The sequence below is a fragment of the Centrocercus urophasianus genome, unplaced genomic scaffold, assembly GCF_019232065.1.
Source record: "Centrocercus urophasianus isolate 14NV4802_14NV808 unplaced genomic scaffold, USGS_Curo_1.0 seq_11, whole genome shotgun sequence".
Taxonomy (NCBI): Eukaryota; Metazoa; Chordata; class Aves; order Galliformes; family Phasianidae; genus Centrocercus; species Centrocercus urophasianus.
The window spans coordinates 41093383-41107686 of NW_024884253.1; the positions used below are offsets into that span (position 1 = coordinate 41093383).

General features: G+C 43.1%; 2 protein-coding genes across 4 annotated transcripts in view; both read left to right on the forward strand.

Annotated features, from left to right (window-relative positions):
- LOC122155242 (ras-related protein Rab-10-like) overlaps positions 1-5127 on the forward strand; it is a 30481-nt gene extending 25354 nt beyond the window's left edge. For both annotated transcript variants that reach the window (XM_042809066.1, XM_042809067.1), the window contains one exon: positions 4768-5127. In XM_042809066.1, coding sequence (XP_042665000.1) covers positions 4768-4842 — 75 coding nt within the window. In that variant the 3' untranslated portion in view covers positions 4843-5127. The remainder of the gene's footprint in view (positions 1-4767) is intronic.
- A 7191-nt stretch (positions 5128-12318) lies between these two features.
- The window catches only part of GAREM1 (GRB2 associated regulator of MAPK1 subtype 1), a 95640-nt gene continuing 93654 nt past the window's right edge, over positions 12319-14304 (forward strand). For both annotated transcript variants that reach the window (XM_042839970.1, XM_042839971.1), the window contains exon 1: positions 12319-12492. In XM_042839970.1, the coding sequence (XP_042695904.1) occupies positions 12372-12492 (121 nt within the window). In that variant the 5' untranslated portion in view covers positions 12319-12371. The remainder of the gene's footprint in view (positions 12493-14304) is intronic.

The window sequence follows — 14304 nt, forward strand, 5'->3', positions numbered from 1 at the left end:
TCTTGTTTAATTCAAAAAAATCTGTTCTGAACATTGAATAGGCCAGACATTGTTCTGGAAACAGTAACATACAATTAGGCCATGTAAATCAAAAGTAAATCATAATGTTTGAGTATGCAGGATGAGATTCTTCTTAGTGTGCAACCTTAGCCAGCAAAAATGACTAGGCTGATGTAGTTGCCTGGAACCACCTACAGTCAATGGAAAGAAACATGTCAGATGATACTCTGTTCTGGAGGTGCCTTTCTCTCTCCACTGATAATAGAGGACTGTATAGCAGCCTTTCTGGTTTTACAAAAGTTAAATAAGTTCAAGACCAAACTAAGTGAACACAGTTGACTTGCTTCTGGCATTGACTGACTCTGAAAGAATCATAGCATGGCCTGGGTTGAGAAGGACCTCAAAGATCGTCTAGTTTCAATCCCCCTGCTATGTGCAGGGTTGCCAGCCACCAGAGCAGGCTGCCCAGATCCACATCCAGCCTGGCCTTGAATGCCTCCAGGGATGGGGCATCCACATCCTCTGTGGGCAACCTGTTTCTGTGCATCACCACCCTCTGTGTGAAAAGCTTCCTCCTAATATCTAAACTAAACCTCCCTTGTCTCAGTTTAAAAACATTCCCCTTGTCCTATCAATATCCACCCTCGTAAACAGCCGTTCTCCCCCCTGTGTATGTGCTCCCTTCAAGTACTAGAAGGCTGCAATGAGGTCTCCCCAGAGCCTTCTCTTCTTTAAGCTAAGCAAGCCCAGCTCTTTCAACCTTGACTTTGATCCTGACTTTAATCAAATGATCAGTAGTGTTGGAGTTTTTTAAAGCATAGTTTTTTTCTTAAGTTTGTAGAAAAACTGCAGTACAATGTTGTCATAGTCACATGTTATTAACAGGAGAGGGAGATAGAGACCCGTGCTTTGTTAGTGGGTTAGATGTCTTAAACATTGTGGAATAGCAGGTTTTGGGAACAAAGACTTCCATTCCTATCTATTGAAGAAGGTGTTTTGCAGCAGTGTTGTCTTCTCTTAATCCTCTCCTACTCCTATCACTGCCCCAGAAGTTATCACCTTCCCTGCTAACAATCTGATACTGCTTGTGCCTTGTTGGGAAAGGACTGGCTTGTATTTTGAACAATTTCAAGCCTAGTATTACAGAATACAGAGAAAGTAGGACGCAAGGAAATTGTAGGAGTGATCTTAATAATTGAGCTGTTGTCTTCTGGCGGTGCAGGTGCGGAAGTCCCTTGATATTCATCACACAAGGTCCTCTGCCAGCTGAACTTTGTCAACCATCACTATTAAATATAAACAGAAAGACTGCAGTCATTAACCACAATAATTTTGTATTTAGAGAGGATACATTCCCCAGAGTTTAGAGAAGTTATAAGAAGTAGTAGCTTCAGTTACAGTCTCTTCTGGTTATTTCTCTAAAACCGGTAGCTTTCCAGCAGGCACTCTGGGTTTGCCTCCACTCTGGGTGGGGCATTTAAATGTATAGAGAAAAATTCTACCAAACCAGTGGTGAACTGTGTCTCCAAAATATATAAAAATACTGAGAACTGGTGCCACAGTAGGTAAATCCAGCTTGGCTTAATACTGCTAATCTGAAAAGATTTCCAGCAAGGACCAGGCTGCTGATCTTAATTGAGCTGTATGAATTTATTACGTTAGAAACCATTCAAAGAACTTCCCTTATTTTCTGATTCTATTTCTCTTTGTATACAAACTTAGCTTTATTCACCTGGTTAAAAAATAATAATTAGAGGGATACCAGTCATCACAGTCTATCTACAAGTTGGGTATCTATTGTAAGATAGTGACACAACTTCTGCCTTAGAGCTGGTGATGAGACCAGATGGCTGTGGGGAGTAGCTGATCCTATCTGATTTTCTCCACTGATTCTGCAGGGAGCTTAGAATGCTTAAACAGATGCCTGTCTATTTGGTGAGACAGTCTGCTGTGCTGAACTAGTATTTTAGCAGTAGATTGCAATGTCTTACTAGAATCACTACTGGGTAGAATAGCATCTATTTCTTCAGCTTTATTTTCAAGATTTCACTTTGTCCATGATGCTGAAGTGAAAAATTGAGCTTCATACCACTTTGGTTCCTTTCACCTTTCTGCTGTTTTGTTTGTTGGATGCCTTGCAAGGGAAGAGTTTCTTAGACTGAGCTGAAATGTGAGCTAGGAGAGAGCCCTGAGCGTGGAATGTTGCCTGCCTTGTTCTCTGAGATGGGCAAAATTTGCATACTTCCCCTCTTTAATTTCATGTGAGGAAAGTGCTGCAGCTCTTCAGGGCTCCTTCACAGCACTATGTGGGATTGCACTCATTGCTTCAGCTCTTCATGCAGGACTCGTAGCATCTCTTCAGGTTGTGATTATGCACTTAAATGTGTGCAAAGCACATCTGCTTAAATGAATCCCAAGCCCTTATCTGCCTGATGAAGAACCTGTACGAAAGGCTAATCAAACTGAAGTGATATTTTAAGTCTTCAACATTTACGTGCCTATTAAAACAAACGATTACCTATTCTTTATTTGTGGAGAGATAGTTCTTGTCTTTCTGTCCCAGGTAATTTGTTGTTAAGTACTAGCAGGTAATGATTTTACAGACAGTATGAACAACTTTGTTGTCAAGTAGGTTTTGCCGTTATTAATCACCTATAGTGCTAAGGATCCTTGCTGTATCTATACAGGAGTGGTTTACTGGCTGCCTAAAAGCACTATTCTGCAGTAAAATATTTGCAAATAAAAATCATAAGCATTCAAGGAATACACAACTTATTGTCCTTTAACTGAAAGCATTAAATGAAAACATTCAAGGCTAGACTGGATGAGGCTTTGAGCAACCTGATCTACAGGGAGGTAGCCCTGCTTATAGCAGGGGGTTGGAACTAGATGATCTTAGAGGTCCCTTCCAACTCAAATCGTTCTATGATTCTTTGAAATTACTTATAACCTGTAACACTTTAAAATTGTCTCTTTCCTTTAAAGTTAAATAAATTCATCATGAATTCAGAAATTGTTTCAGAATTTTTTCTATATTTTTCTGTAACACTCTTACTACTTGAACTGATATTTTTTTTCTTAAGAAAAAGCAGATGTGAAATGCAAGCTCCTCAGCTTATGTCTGCGGTAATCAGCGCTCAGTATTGCTTCTTGGTCTCAACAAAAGTGCATTCTGAATTTCTTTTTGCACCATTATCTTCCGGATTTTTTTTTCCTCAGTGTCTTATCTCTGAACCAGAGTGACGTCACGTTCTTGAAGTGACAAAGGGTTATGTTTGGTTTGATTTTTTTGGAAAGGATATCATGCTTTGTATTTACAGTCACTGCTCAAAGACCATAAAATACTGTCTCCATGTAGCACAAGTTCTAATGGCAGCTACTTGTATTCAAGCGTCTTACAAAGCAGGAAAAAAATGATTTCATGCATCTTCTCCAGAATTTTAGGTCGTGTGAAGAACTGAAGGGGCATAAGACTTACTTTAACATTAGAAAACATTTATTTTCCCCGCATTTAGATTCATCTAAGTAATTTTAGCTGAACCTTTCTGAATATAGTCAGATAATTCTGTGATTCTGTGATTCTGTGTAATTACTGGATTTTAAATAATGACTAGCATTGGACTACATTATGCCACTTTCTTCTTCCCCCCTTTTTTCCCTGCATTTTGGATATCGCAGATTCCAGCTGGGACAGCTGTCCTTTCTGGAAGCTTCTCTGTATTGTGAGAAGTGGTAGTTTATGACTGTTGGGTTTGGGTTGAGAGAGGAATGTGGTGATTCCAGTGGTTGCACTCACTTTTCTGTATATCACTGCATACTTGGTTAACCTACCAAGAGGGATACACAAGAATGGCAAGTAGAGTTCAGACTTTTTTTTTTTCCAAGGCGGGGGACAATGAATCTTTATGTCATTGTGTTTGAGTTCAGGTTTCGATGTTCATATTTTTAGAGTTCAAAGATGCAACATTTACTAGCACTGTATTGCACAACTGGTTTTGATTATTTCTCTGGTCAGCAGCAGTAATTATCTAGTTGTGTTTATTGCCGAAAGGAAGAGTTCTGGTTTTGCTGATTTTAGTTTTTAAATCTGCTTTTGCAATCTGCAAATAAATGTTTTACCAGGACAGAGAGCTGCTATGATAATTCTATTGTGATAAAGACTGAGTTGCTTCCATTTGAGACTATTTATGTTTGTGTTTTTTTGTGTTTTTTTTTTTTTTTTTTGTAATGGATTTAAGAAAATACAGCAACTGTAGTGAATTTCACAAAATGCAATATATTTTTTATCAAGTAATAGTTTATGCCTTTTTCTAATGGGTACTCTTGACCTGTATTTCTCTATTTATTTCAACTAGATCTTTGCATCTCATGCCTAATACTTCAAAGATTAAGGTAATTAATAACAAATCTGTGAAAATTAGTTCAGTCAACAGAAGAACTGGTATATCTTGACCAATTCATATAAGTATTTACATGATGGTTTCTAGTGTCTCCTCAGAAGACATTACATCCTCTGCCACCTTCAGAGTTAGAAGAGATGTTTGAGGCACCTGTAGAATGTAAATACACCAAGCTGTAACTTGTGGGAGCATCAGTCTCCCTTTAATTTATTAGAAAACTCTAATCTCTTATTTAAATATGTAAAGGGAAAGTGTATCTAGTGGCTTCATCAGGTCTTTTACATATTAAAATATGTGAAAATTCAAGTTTTTCAACTACTGCTTTCCAGTTATCTTAATTAAATGTTTGCTTTTATTTGTTTTACAGAAGTCCTGGGTATTATATGACTTAGATGTTGTGGATCTAAATGAAAGTAAGAAGAGAACCTGCTGTGCATTCTGAAATATTGTTTATTATTTCATTTCCTCTTCAGAGAATATTAACTATTACAAGGGAACATAAAAAAAAAATTAAAAGGGAGTCTGTAATCCCAAAGCACAGAATTTAGGCATCCTTTTTATTACAGAAATGTTGCTGGCAAATATTTTGACATGTTTATATTTTTTTATTTTTAATGTGAATTTAAAACAATCATCTGATGTTTGAATCATTTGCATACAAATGGTTGCACAGGTGAAATCTAAATGTACTATTTTTCTCGTATTAAAAACATGTACTTTAACATTTTTTGTGCTATTTGTATTAGATTTTTAATTTTCATGAACATTGGCATCACACAGGCAACCTTTCAATACATGAAATCATTTACACTGTCCACGAGATAACATATGTTTAATCAGCTTATGCTCAGTGTAGTCCTGTAAGATGATTTTCTGCAGATTTTTGGTTTTGTTTCTTTGATATCCATTTCAGAAATGTATGTCTTACTGGAAAACTTTTGAACAGGGAAGTTGCAGAGATGATGGCTGAGATAGAAGAATATACCATACACCACAGTATCTGTGGGTTGCTGAGCCTCCCTTAGAAAGTAGAAAACATAAAACAATAGAGTGCATTCAGTAATAATTACCGTGCTCATATAGCCTTATTGTTCCATACAAACATTCACATTGGGGTTTAGCATCATACCTGCATTTCCAAGAGTTCTTTTTGTCGTAAATGATTACTGTGTTAAAAATGTATGCAGTGTTTATTTGATTTATATTATTTTCTTAGAGTATAAATACATTAGGGATCTGACTCTGCTCATTTGGATCTGTTTTATATTGATACATAATAGCTTTAATTTCAGGGGAGGATATCACATTTTAGTTAAATTTGAATGAGAGCAGAATAAAGATGCAATTTTCTTTTTCTTCAGTTAGAAGCAAGCAGGACACACAGAAAACAAATGCAAGCTGGGAATTGTTGTGGTTATATTGTCTTTTTTGTTTTGACTGGGAGATGTGGTTCTTGATTATTAAATTTAGTCATTCTACCACCATTTGCAGAAGAATAGTAGTACTAATAGTACTGTGCAAGACTGTGTGGTAAGCTATCCAGAATAATGAACTCCATTGGCTTAGTGTTTTGGAATGCCATTATGTGAAGTGGGCCTGCTTCCTTTCTGAAGTCTTTCTTCAGCTTGTCTTTTCAATCATATTTAGTGTTGAGACAGTGACCTCAGCTCTCAGGTACTTTCTGAAGGATGTGGGACCAAATATGCCAGAGCGTTCTTTCAGGTTACTGTGCCACCAGTTATTCAGTGTGCTTGCAAAAGGGGAGTGGAAGACAAGAAGGTTGACTTATTTACAGCTGATCCTGAGACTACTCTCCTAGCCAGTCATTTAAACCAGCATTTAGAGCACAATCTTAAAGAACAAAGGATAATCCCTGCCTTAATTACAGCCATGGCAGATGAAGAAAATAGTGCTGGAAGCGATTTTGAAAGGCTGTCTAGTTCCTCCTCTTATCTTTCTCAGATCAGCTGTCCCTGCTGTATTCCAGGAAGATGTTTAAAGACCTGCGGTGAAGGAGGGGATTTCAATGTCTCCCTGAGTAATGTACAATCCTTACTGAACTGGTTTTGCAGGCAGGAAGTTTCCTAATAACCTCGCCTAACTGCTGTACATGGAAAGCAGGTTTTCTCTTTCCTCTTTATGTACGTACATACCTTTCTGTGTCCTCCTTTTTTTAGGCCAGAGAACTCTTTTTTTGCCATTTTCAGTGCGCTGCTTCTTATTTTTGAGTTGCTTCTCAGCTATCCTGGAGTGTAGAACTGAGAAGTTACCAGACTACTCCAGTTTAAATAACCACAGCTGGTGAGGTTAAACTGATTTTTTTTTCATTATCTTACCGAAGATCTCCCTACTTATGCATTCCAGTATCAGCATAATGTAAGATAGCTTAACGTTTCTAACTGTTTAGCGTGTGTGATGTGTAATCTCTCCTCTAAGTAATTGTTTTCTGTCCTGGCACTTATTTGTGCAGTGGATTATTCCTCTGTGTATGTAGAACTTTCTGTTTCTCCTTATTTAGTGTCATTTCATCTTTTCCAATATGTCAGCATCCTTCTCAATTGTCATGCTGCGCTCCAGCATAGCAGGAACCTTTGCCTGTATATAAAGCCTTTGCATGTGAATAAGTGTATTCTGTTTAGTCATCCAAGATGTTGATGGAAATATCAAATAGCTCTGGATTCAAGACAGATCTCAGTGAAGTCGCAGTCAATACATCCTTTCAACTTGGGAGTACCAAATATTTCAGTATAATTATGCACTAATGCTGTATACTTCTCTAGACCTTATTTTTTCCTTTCAGTTAAGAGCAACTTAAATGCAACCCTATGACCCTCCCTTTTTCCAGCCTATTCACAAAGCCTGTTACCATCTGCTAGAAGTGATCTAGGTTGATCTGGTGTTGGTTGTTACTGACAAACCCATGCTGTTACTTCTCATGTATTTACTTTCAATATGCTTAAAAATGGTTGGATTGCCTGTTCAATTTTTTTTCAAATTTTCTGGGGAAAAGGAGGCTGAGGGGAGACCTTATTGCTCTCTTCCAATATCTGAAAGGTGCTTACAGCAAGAGCAGGGCTGGTCTCTTCTCACTGGTGGCAGGTGACAGGATGAGGGGAAATGGCCTCAAGTTCCACCAGGGTAAGTTTAGGTTGGATATCAGGAAACACTTCTTTACAGAAAGGGTTGCTAAGCACTGGAATAGGCTGCCCAGGGAGGTGGTTAAGTCACCATCCCTGGGTATGTTTAAAAACCGTTTGGATGTGGCTCAGGGACATGATTTAGCAGAGGGTTGTTAGAGTTAGGGTAGTTCTGGTTAGGTTGTGGTTGGACTTGATGATCTTTAATGTCTTTTCCGACCAGAGCAATTCTATGATTCTATGAAACCAGGATTTTTTTAAGAGTAGAAATAAAGAGAATCAGCTTGTAGTGCTTTTTCCTTTCCACATTTTTTCCTTTTCCAGTTTTGTGGAATCTCACTCATTCTGTATTTATCCTTGGTGTTAATCGTTTGCAGCTCTAACACGGCTTGTACCCTCTGGGAATTTCATCATATCCACTCTATCAAAAATCTTTTATTTATACAAGTATTTTCCATGATATTTCTTCATTCTTCTGCTTAAGCTGTTAGTCCTTTGTCAGTGGTGCTAGTAGTAAAATCACATCTGCCTTTAACTGAAGACAAAGGTTTAAGACATTAGGGTGTCTCAGTGTCATCAGTGATTATGTGATAATTAAATAGATGTCTCCCTCTGTAGAATAACAGACCAGTTATTTCCTTGGTCTTCTCACTGCACTTTTTCTTCCAGCTTCCTTGTTATCTTTTAATTCCAGTTGTTTAACATGTTTATTCATAATTCAGTAATTTGACCTGCTTTCTGTTTTCTTTCATGTCATTGAAAAATCTCATGATCCAGCCGAGTTAGTTCACTTCCTTGCCATCTTCTGTACTGACCAAATTCTGCCGTTCTGCCTTCAGCAGTTCTGAACTTTAAGCTGACCTGAACTCACACAAGTTTTGCTACTGGTTCTTGGAGTTTGTGTCTCTATTTGGTTCTTCATCCTCTTCCCAACAATGAATATAAATCAATAAAAGAGGGCCAGGTTGGGCAGTAGGGGTTTTGTTGTTTCTCTGTATAATAGGAATTCCTTCCATACGTCATTTAATTTTACTGGGTTTTCTGTTACATTGGCTTAGGTGCTATCCGGTCACTGGCTCATCTTAGGGAGGTGAAATATTTACGTTCCCAAACAACAACAAATGTATCAGGTTGCTCAAATCTCTTCAGAATACTTTGCATGAGGAAAGATTTTTATCAATAGAGCAGGAATAGCATTCTCTTTCAAAACAAGAGATTCACAGTTGTCAACTATATCAAATGTTGTTCTCTTTGAGCTCCCCGCTCACCTCAGAGAAAGGTTGGCATTTAGCATCTGATTCTGAAATGACCAAAGCATCTCCTATTGTTTTCCACCATACCTGTAAATTCAGCTAATCGGGCCTTTGATAAAGGGGAAAGTCATGAGGGAAGAAGGAATGCCATTTCATAGGTGATGAAAGAAATGCTGACATAAATGGCTTCACACGAATCTTACAGAATGAGGCTTGGAAATCCATTTAGTGTATGCTTTCTACAGTATAAAGCAAGCTAGAAGATTCACGTTAAACTTAGTTTGTTTAATACAGCTCCATTTCCATCGTTTGTGTAGATATGAACTGATGATCACCCTAAATGCTTTAAAAATCATTTTTTTGGCAATTGAATAAATACTGTGTTGTTTGTTTGTTTTTTTTTTTTCTTCCTGGTACATGAATATGTTAAGAAATCAACATGAGATCCAGTCAGTTCAGAATGCTTTGAAGAATAGGTTTTGGAGTTATTGAGTCCCTTTTGCCACTCCATGTGGCTTTGTGGCTACAATTTTCCATACATACATAGAAGAAAAAAAAAGTCTCTGCTGCCTGGAAGGTACATGCACAAAAACTGTGATACAGCATAACTGAGGCCCCAGTCCTGGAGCAGATGTGACAACATTCATTTCTCTAAAGATCTGGCGGCTTTGTTAGTATTTTGCAGCACCAGCAGGAGACTTGGGTAAGAGATCACTGAATGACTGAGGCATTGCTAAACATCAGAGAAATGGTTATATCTGAAGTGTTAATTATGCATAAGGTACAGTTAACACAAGAAAGAGTTGTGAGATTCTATGTTCTAGTGATTTGAATACTTTGTATGCAGTAGTAAAACATACTTCAAGAAGGTTCAGCTGCAGTACAGGTAGGACATATTACAAAGTCAATTTTAGAGCTCCAGTAGAACAGTTAAATAATAATAGGCTTTACAATTTATTTTTGCTTGTAAATAACTAAATTAAATTTAAATGGTATCTCTAAGTTGCATTTAAAAATATGCATCCTGTTCCAGTGGAATGGGTAACAAGAAGTTGGGTTTCTACTGATGGAAGATGACACTGGCATGGCTGTATATGAAGACAGGCTTAATAGATGTATGACACACCTAAAACTGAAGGAGAAAGTAATCTGTAAAGAAAAATTAGCAGTAACCAAGGGGCAACCTATTGTAGGGAACCTGCTTTAGCAGGAGGTTGGACTTCATGATACCCAGAGGTCTCTACGGTTCTGTGATTCTGTGGGAGAAATGTTTCTGCCCAATCAGCAGTGCTGTGTGATGTCTGAGAGAAGCCTGTGAGGTGAGGCTGTGTCTGTCCTGAAATTAACGTAGGTTGCTTTTAAAGCCACTTCTTGACAGACCCGTGCTCCTGGTCTCAGTGAATCCCAGTCTGACCTGATCTGCTTCGCCTCACGCATAAAAACCTTTGCAAAACTAAGCAAGTTAAAACCATACTTTGGCTTTCCATATTTTGACAGCAGTGCTTTTAGCTATTATATCACTTTGCACTTCAATAGCTTAATTCACTGAAGTAGTTCAAAGCGTTCTGCAAACTTCATAAAAAGGAAGCTACTTTGAAAAAAAAATAAAATCCATTGTCTCACATTTGTGAATCTAGCAATTCCAGTAAGTGGAATCTAACATCACCAGGACCGAGTTCAGAGAATGAAGGACTTTCATAGGGGTGGGAAACCCCTACCCAGACCCCTTTAAAGCAAGTTAACTTGAGTTTGTTCACTCCCTCTGGCTTCCATAGTGGTCATTTCATCTTAGAGCATGGACAAGTCTGTCTGCAGCTAAGCAGAACAAGAGCGGATCTGTCTCAGCTCTCCTTGTTCTTGTAGTACTGCTGGCAGCAGCCACATAGCACACAGCTATGGCTGGGCCTGATACAGGACAGGAAGAGCGAGGGGTGTGGGGGCTGCAGGCAGATAAGGAGCTATGGGGGGTAGAAAAACATTTTGTTTTATCAAAAAGTATCCAGAGTTGGGAGGGATCCACATGGATCACTAAGTCCAACCCCTGGTTCCACGCAGAACCACCCAAATCCAAACCCTTTGAGTGTGTTGTGCAGCACTCCTTGAACTCTGGCAGCTCGGTGCCATAGCCCTGGGGAGCCTGTTCCACTGCCTGATCACTCTCTGGTGAAAAACCTTTTCCTAACACCCAGTTTGACCTTGTCGAGATCACACAAGACTTCACTGCATCACAGAATCATTAATGTTGGAAAAGACCACTAATATCACCTAGACCAACCGTCATTCCCACCATGCCCACTAACCACGGCTCTCAGTGCCACGTCCACACAGTTTGTGAACACCTGCAGGGACAGTAACTGCACCACCTGCCTGGGGATCCTATGCCAGTGCTTCAGCACTCTTTTGGAGAAGAAATTTTTCCTGATATCCAGCTTGAACCTCCCCTTGTGCAACTTAAGGCCATCACCTCTTGTCCTATCACTGTTAACCTGGGAGAAGAGGCTGACTCCCAGTTCCCGCAACCTCTTTTCAGGGGGCTATAAGGAGCAATAAGGTTTCCTCTGAGCCTCCTGACTGAGCAGTCCCGGTTCTCTCAGCTGCTCCCCATCACACTTGTGCTCCAGACCCCTCACAGACTCATTACCCTTCTCTGGATGCACTCTGGGGCCTCAGTGTACTTCTTATGAGGGGCTCAAGCACAGAGAGCATTGAGAAAGGAGAACGAGCAGCTGATTTTCAGTTTTGTTACGAGAACTGAATAGGGTACACAATACCTATGCCTGCAGTGACAGCAGTATAAATACACCAGAGATCTTCTTCCAGTGCCTGTGTACTGCTCTCCACTCTTGAAACTCCACTTGTGGTTGATGAGTGAAAAATAAAATAATAAAGTTAGTACATAATTAATTTTGTTTGTTTGTTTGTTTTTTAATGTAGGATGGAACTTCGCTACGCTAAACAGGCGGACTGATAACGAAGCATAAACGCACACGCAGAGCCCCGCGGTCTGGTGTTAGCTCTGTGCCTGACGCGAGCCCCGAACCCGCAGCCTTACCGCCCCACGGCTCTGGGCGGCAGTTCCAGGTGCGGGGTCGCCCAGCGCCCGCGCCCACCTGCAGCCCGAGGCGGCCGCCCCGCCCCTGCACGTCGGGCGAGCGGTCGGAGGGTGGAGTGAGAGGGCCGGGCCGGGCGGCGGCGCGCCCCGCCGGGCGGGCAGCCCGGCACTTTCCTTTTCGGAGCGGGGAGGAGCGGCAGCTGCGCAGGCGTTGCTCGCACCCTGTTGATTAGTCAGTGCTGGGATGGCGCTTCCTGGGCCAGGCGCGGCGGCGGGCGGCCCCAGCCGGTGCCGTGGGGCGGCGGGAGCAGCGTCGGCCGCTCGGCGGGCCTCCCCCTCTGCTTAGCCCAGCATGTCCCGCGGCGGTAGCCGGCGCTGAGCGCGGCGAGCTGCCTCCCCGCTTCCCTCCCTCCCTCTCCCTTTCCCTCCCTTACGCCGCCGTCCCGCCGGGTGGGAGCGACCCCCGCCTGCGCTGCCCGCCCGGTTCCCTTCCCTCCGCGCCGCTGCCCTGCCCGGGCCAGGCGGGAAGATGGACCCCGGCTCCTCGCTGGGCTTCAGCCTGAAGGACGTGAAGTGGAGCGCGGTGGCCGTCCCTCTGGACCTGCTCGTCAGCACCTACCGCCTCCCGCAGATCGCCCGGCTGGACAGCGGTGCGTGGGGCGGGCGGCGGGGCCGCGCGGGGGTCGGGCCGCTCTCAGCCGTGCAGGGGGCGGCCGCGAGGCCCCGGGGCTCCGGTGTCGGCAGTGCCGCGGGGCTCGGGCTCGCGACTGAGCGAAGCGTGACGGGGTGCGGGAGGCTGCTCGCCGCCAGCCCAGGTTAGAGCGGTGTGAGAGGAGAGCCGGTGCGGTGGCGCGATGCTGCAGCAGGGCCGAGGAGGGGGAATATTGCACGGCGGAGCCGGGCTCGTCGCCTGTCACAGCTTGCTAGGAAAGCGGCGGAGCTGTGAGAACCAGGGGTGACGCGAGGTGCCTGCTCCCGGACAACTTCGTACTGCTGTTCCGTTGGGCGCCCACCTGCACCAATCGGTGTGCGTGTGCCTCCAGCCCAGGGGATGAGGAGCCAGCCTGGGTGGCGGCGGTGCCCGCTGAGGAGGCAGCGCTCGGTGCTTGGGCAGCGCAGGGGTTTCTCCGGAGGCTCGCACTGCTGCTTCGCGATGGCGTTGCATCGTGGCTCCCTGAAACCGTCCTGCTTTCCCATCCCTGACGGAATGCAGAGGATAACTCAAAATTTGGAAACGTGTCTGGGCTGTGCGTTTTGTTAGTATATGAAGTGGCCTTGTAGTTGCTTGCTGGAACAGATCGGAGCTCTCACAAAGTTTTCTGTTGGTTTGAAAAGTGAGAAAGGAGCGTGAGTGCTGTGTGCTGTGACTCCCCGTGTGCTAGGCAGGACTGGGACTGGGTTATTGCTTAACTGCAGCTCCCATAACCCTGCAGCAATCCTAGCCAGGGCTTTTTGACTTTGTCCCTTGGTTGTGCGGCACGCTTCCCAGCCTTTGCCCAGAGCTGCCATGCTGGAGCAGGCTGGTGAAAGCTGCTCTGCCATTTTAGCTGCAGCTGGCTGTTCTTCGTGCTGCCAAACCGATGTTGTCCTGCAATAATGGTAAAGCTGCTGTGTGAAGGAGTTCCTCCTGTGGTAGTACCTCCTGTCCCTGAAGCAGCCAAGATGGCCTCCAGTCACTGCACTTAAGGCTGTCAATTCACTTGCAATTCCTGGCAGCGGTTCAGGCTCTAACAGGGCACATGTATTGATGACTTACTGATTTCCTTCTCTGTATGTCAGGCTCCTTCTCAGCCTCTCTGCTCCCTTTAGAATTGCTCCCTCTGGAGGGAGATGAGAGAGCTCTGTGGATGTTCGGAGGTGAGCAATCTTTTCCCCTCCTCCCCTTCTCTGGGTGTTTTCTGGGGGGTGTCTTGTGCCAGACCAGGTGAGAAGAACGTTGCAGAGACAGAAGTACTGATGGCTTTTTTCAAGGGCTGCTTGTCGCCTGCTCACACCTGAAGCACATCACTACGTAGGTGGACGTGGGCAGTCCTGGGCTCTGTGTGACCATGTCCTGGGATGCCCAGACAGAGGCAGCTGCGCAGGGAACAGACAAAGGCTCTCAGGCCTGCCTTCCCTCATCGTGCAGATGTACCTTTTAACTTAAGGGACTGCAGATGGCAGACAGATCAATATTTTATAAAGAACTCAGACGCCGGTCTCAGTGGTACGAAGAGGATGCTTTTCCTATCTTCAAGGGAAGCTGTCTTGCATCAAGAGGAACAAGAGTCATGAATCAGTGCATGGTGTCCTGAGGAGATAAGCAGGGAACATGCAGTGTGTTGACAGGTAACTTGAGCAACTCTTGTCCTGGGAGCTTGCCTTGTGTGCCTGTCTTTGTCCTGCAAAGCTGCCAAGTAGAGCTCTGTCAGAATTTCTTGATGTGGTTCTGAAGGAAGTGCAAAATCTGTTCCAAATGTGTG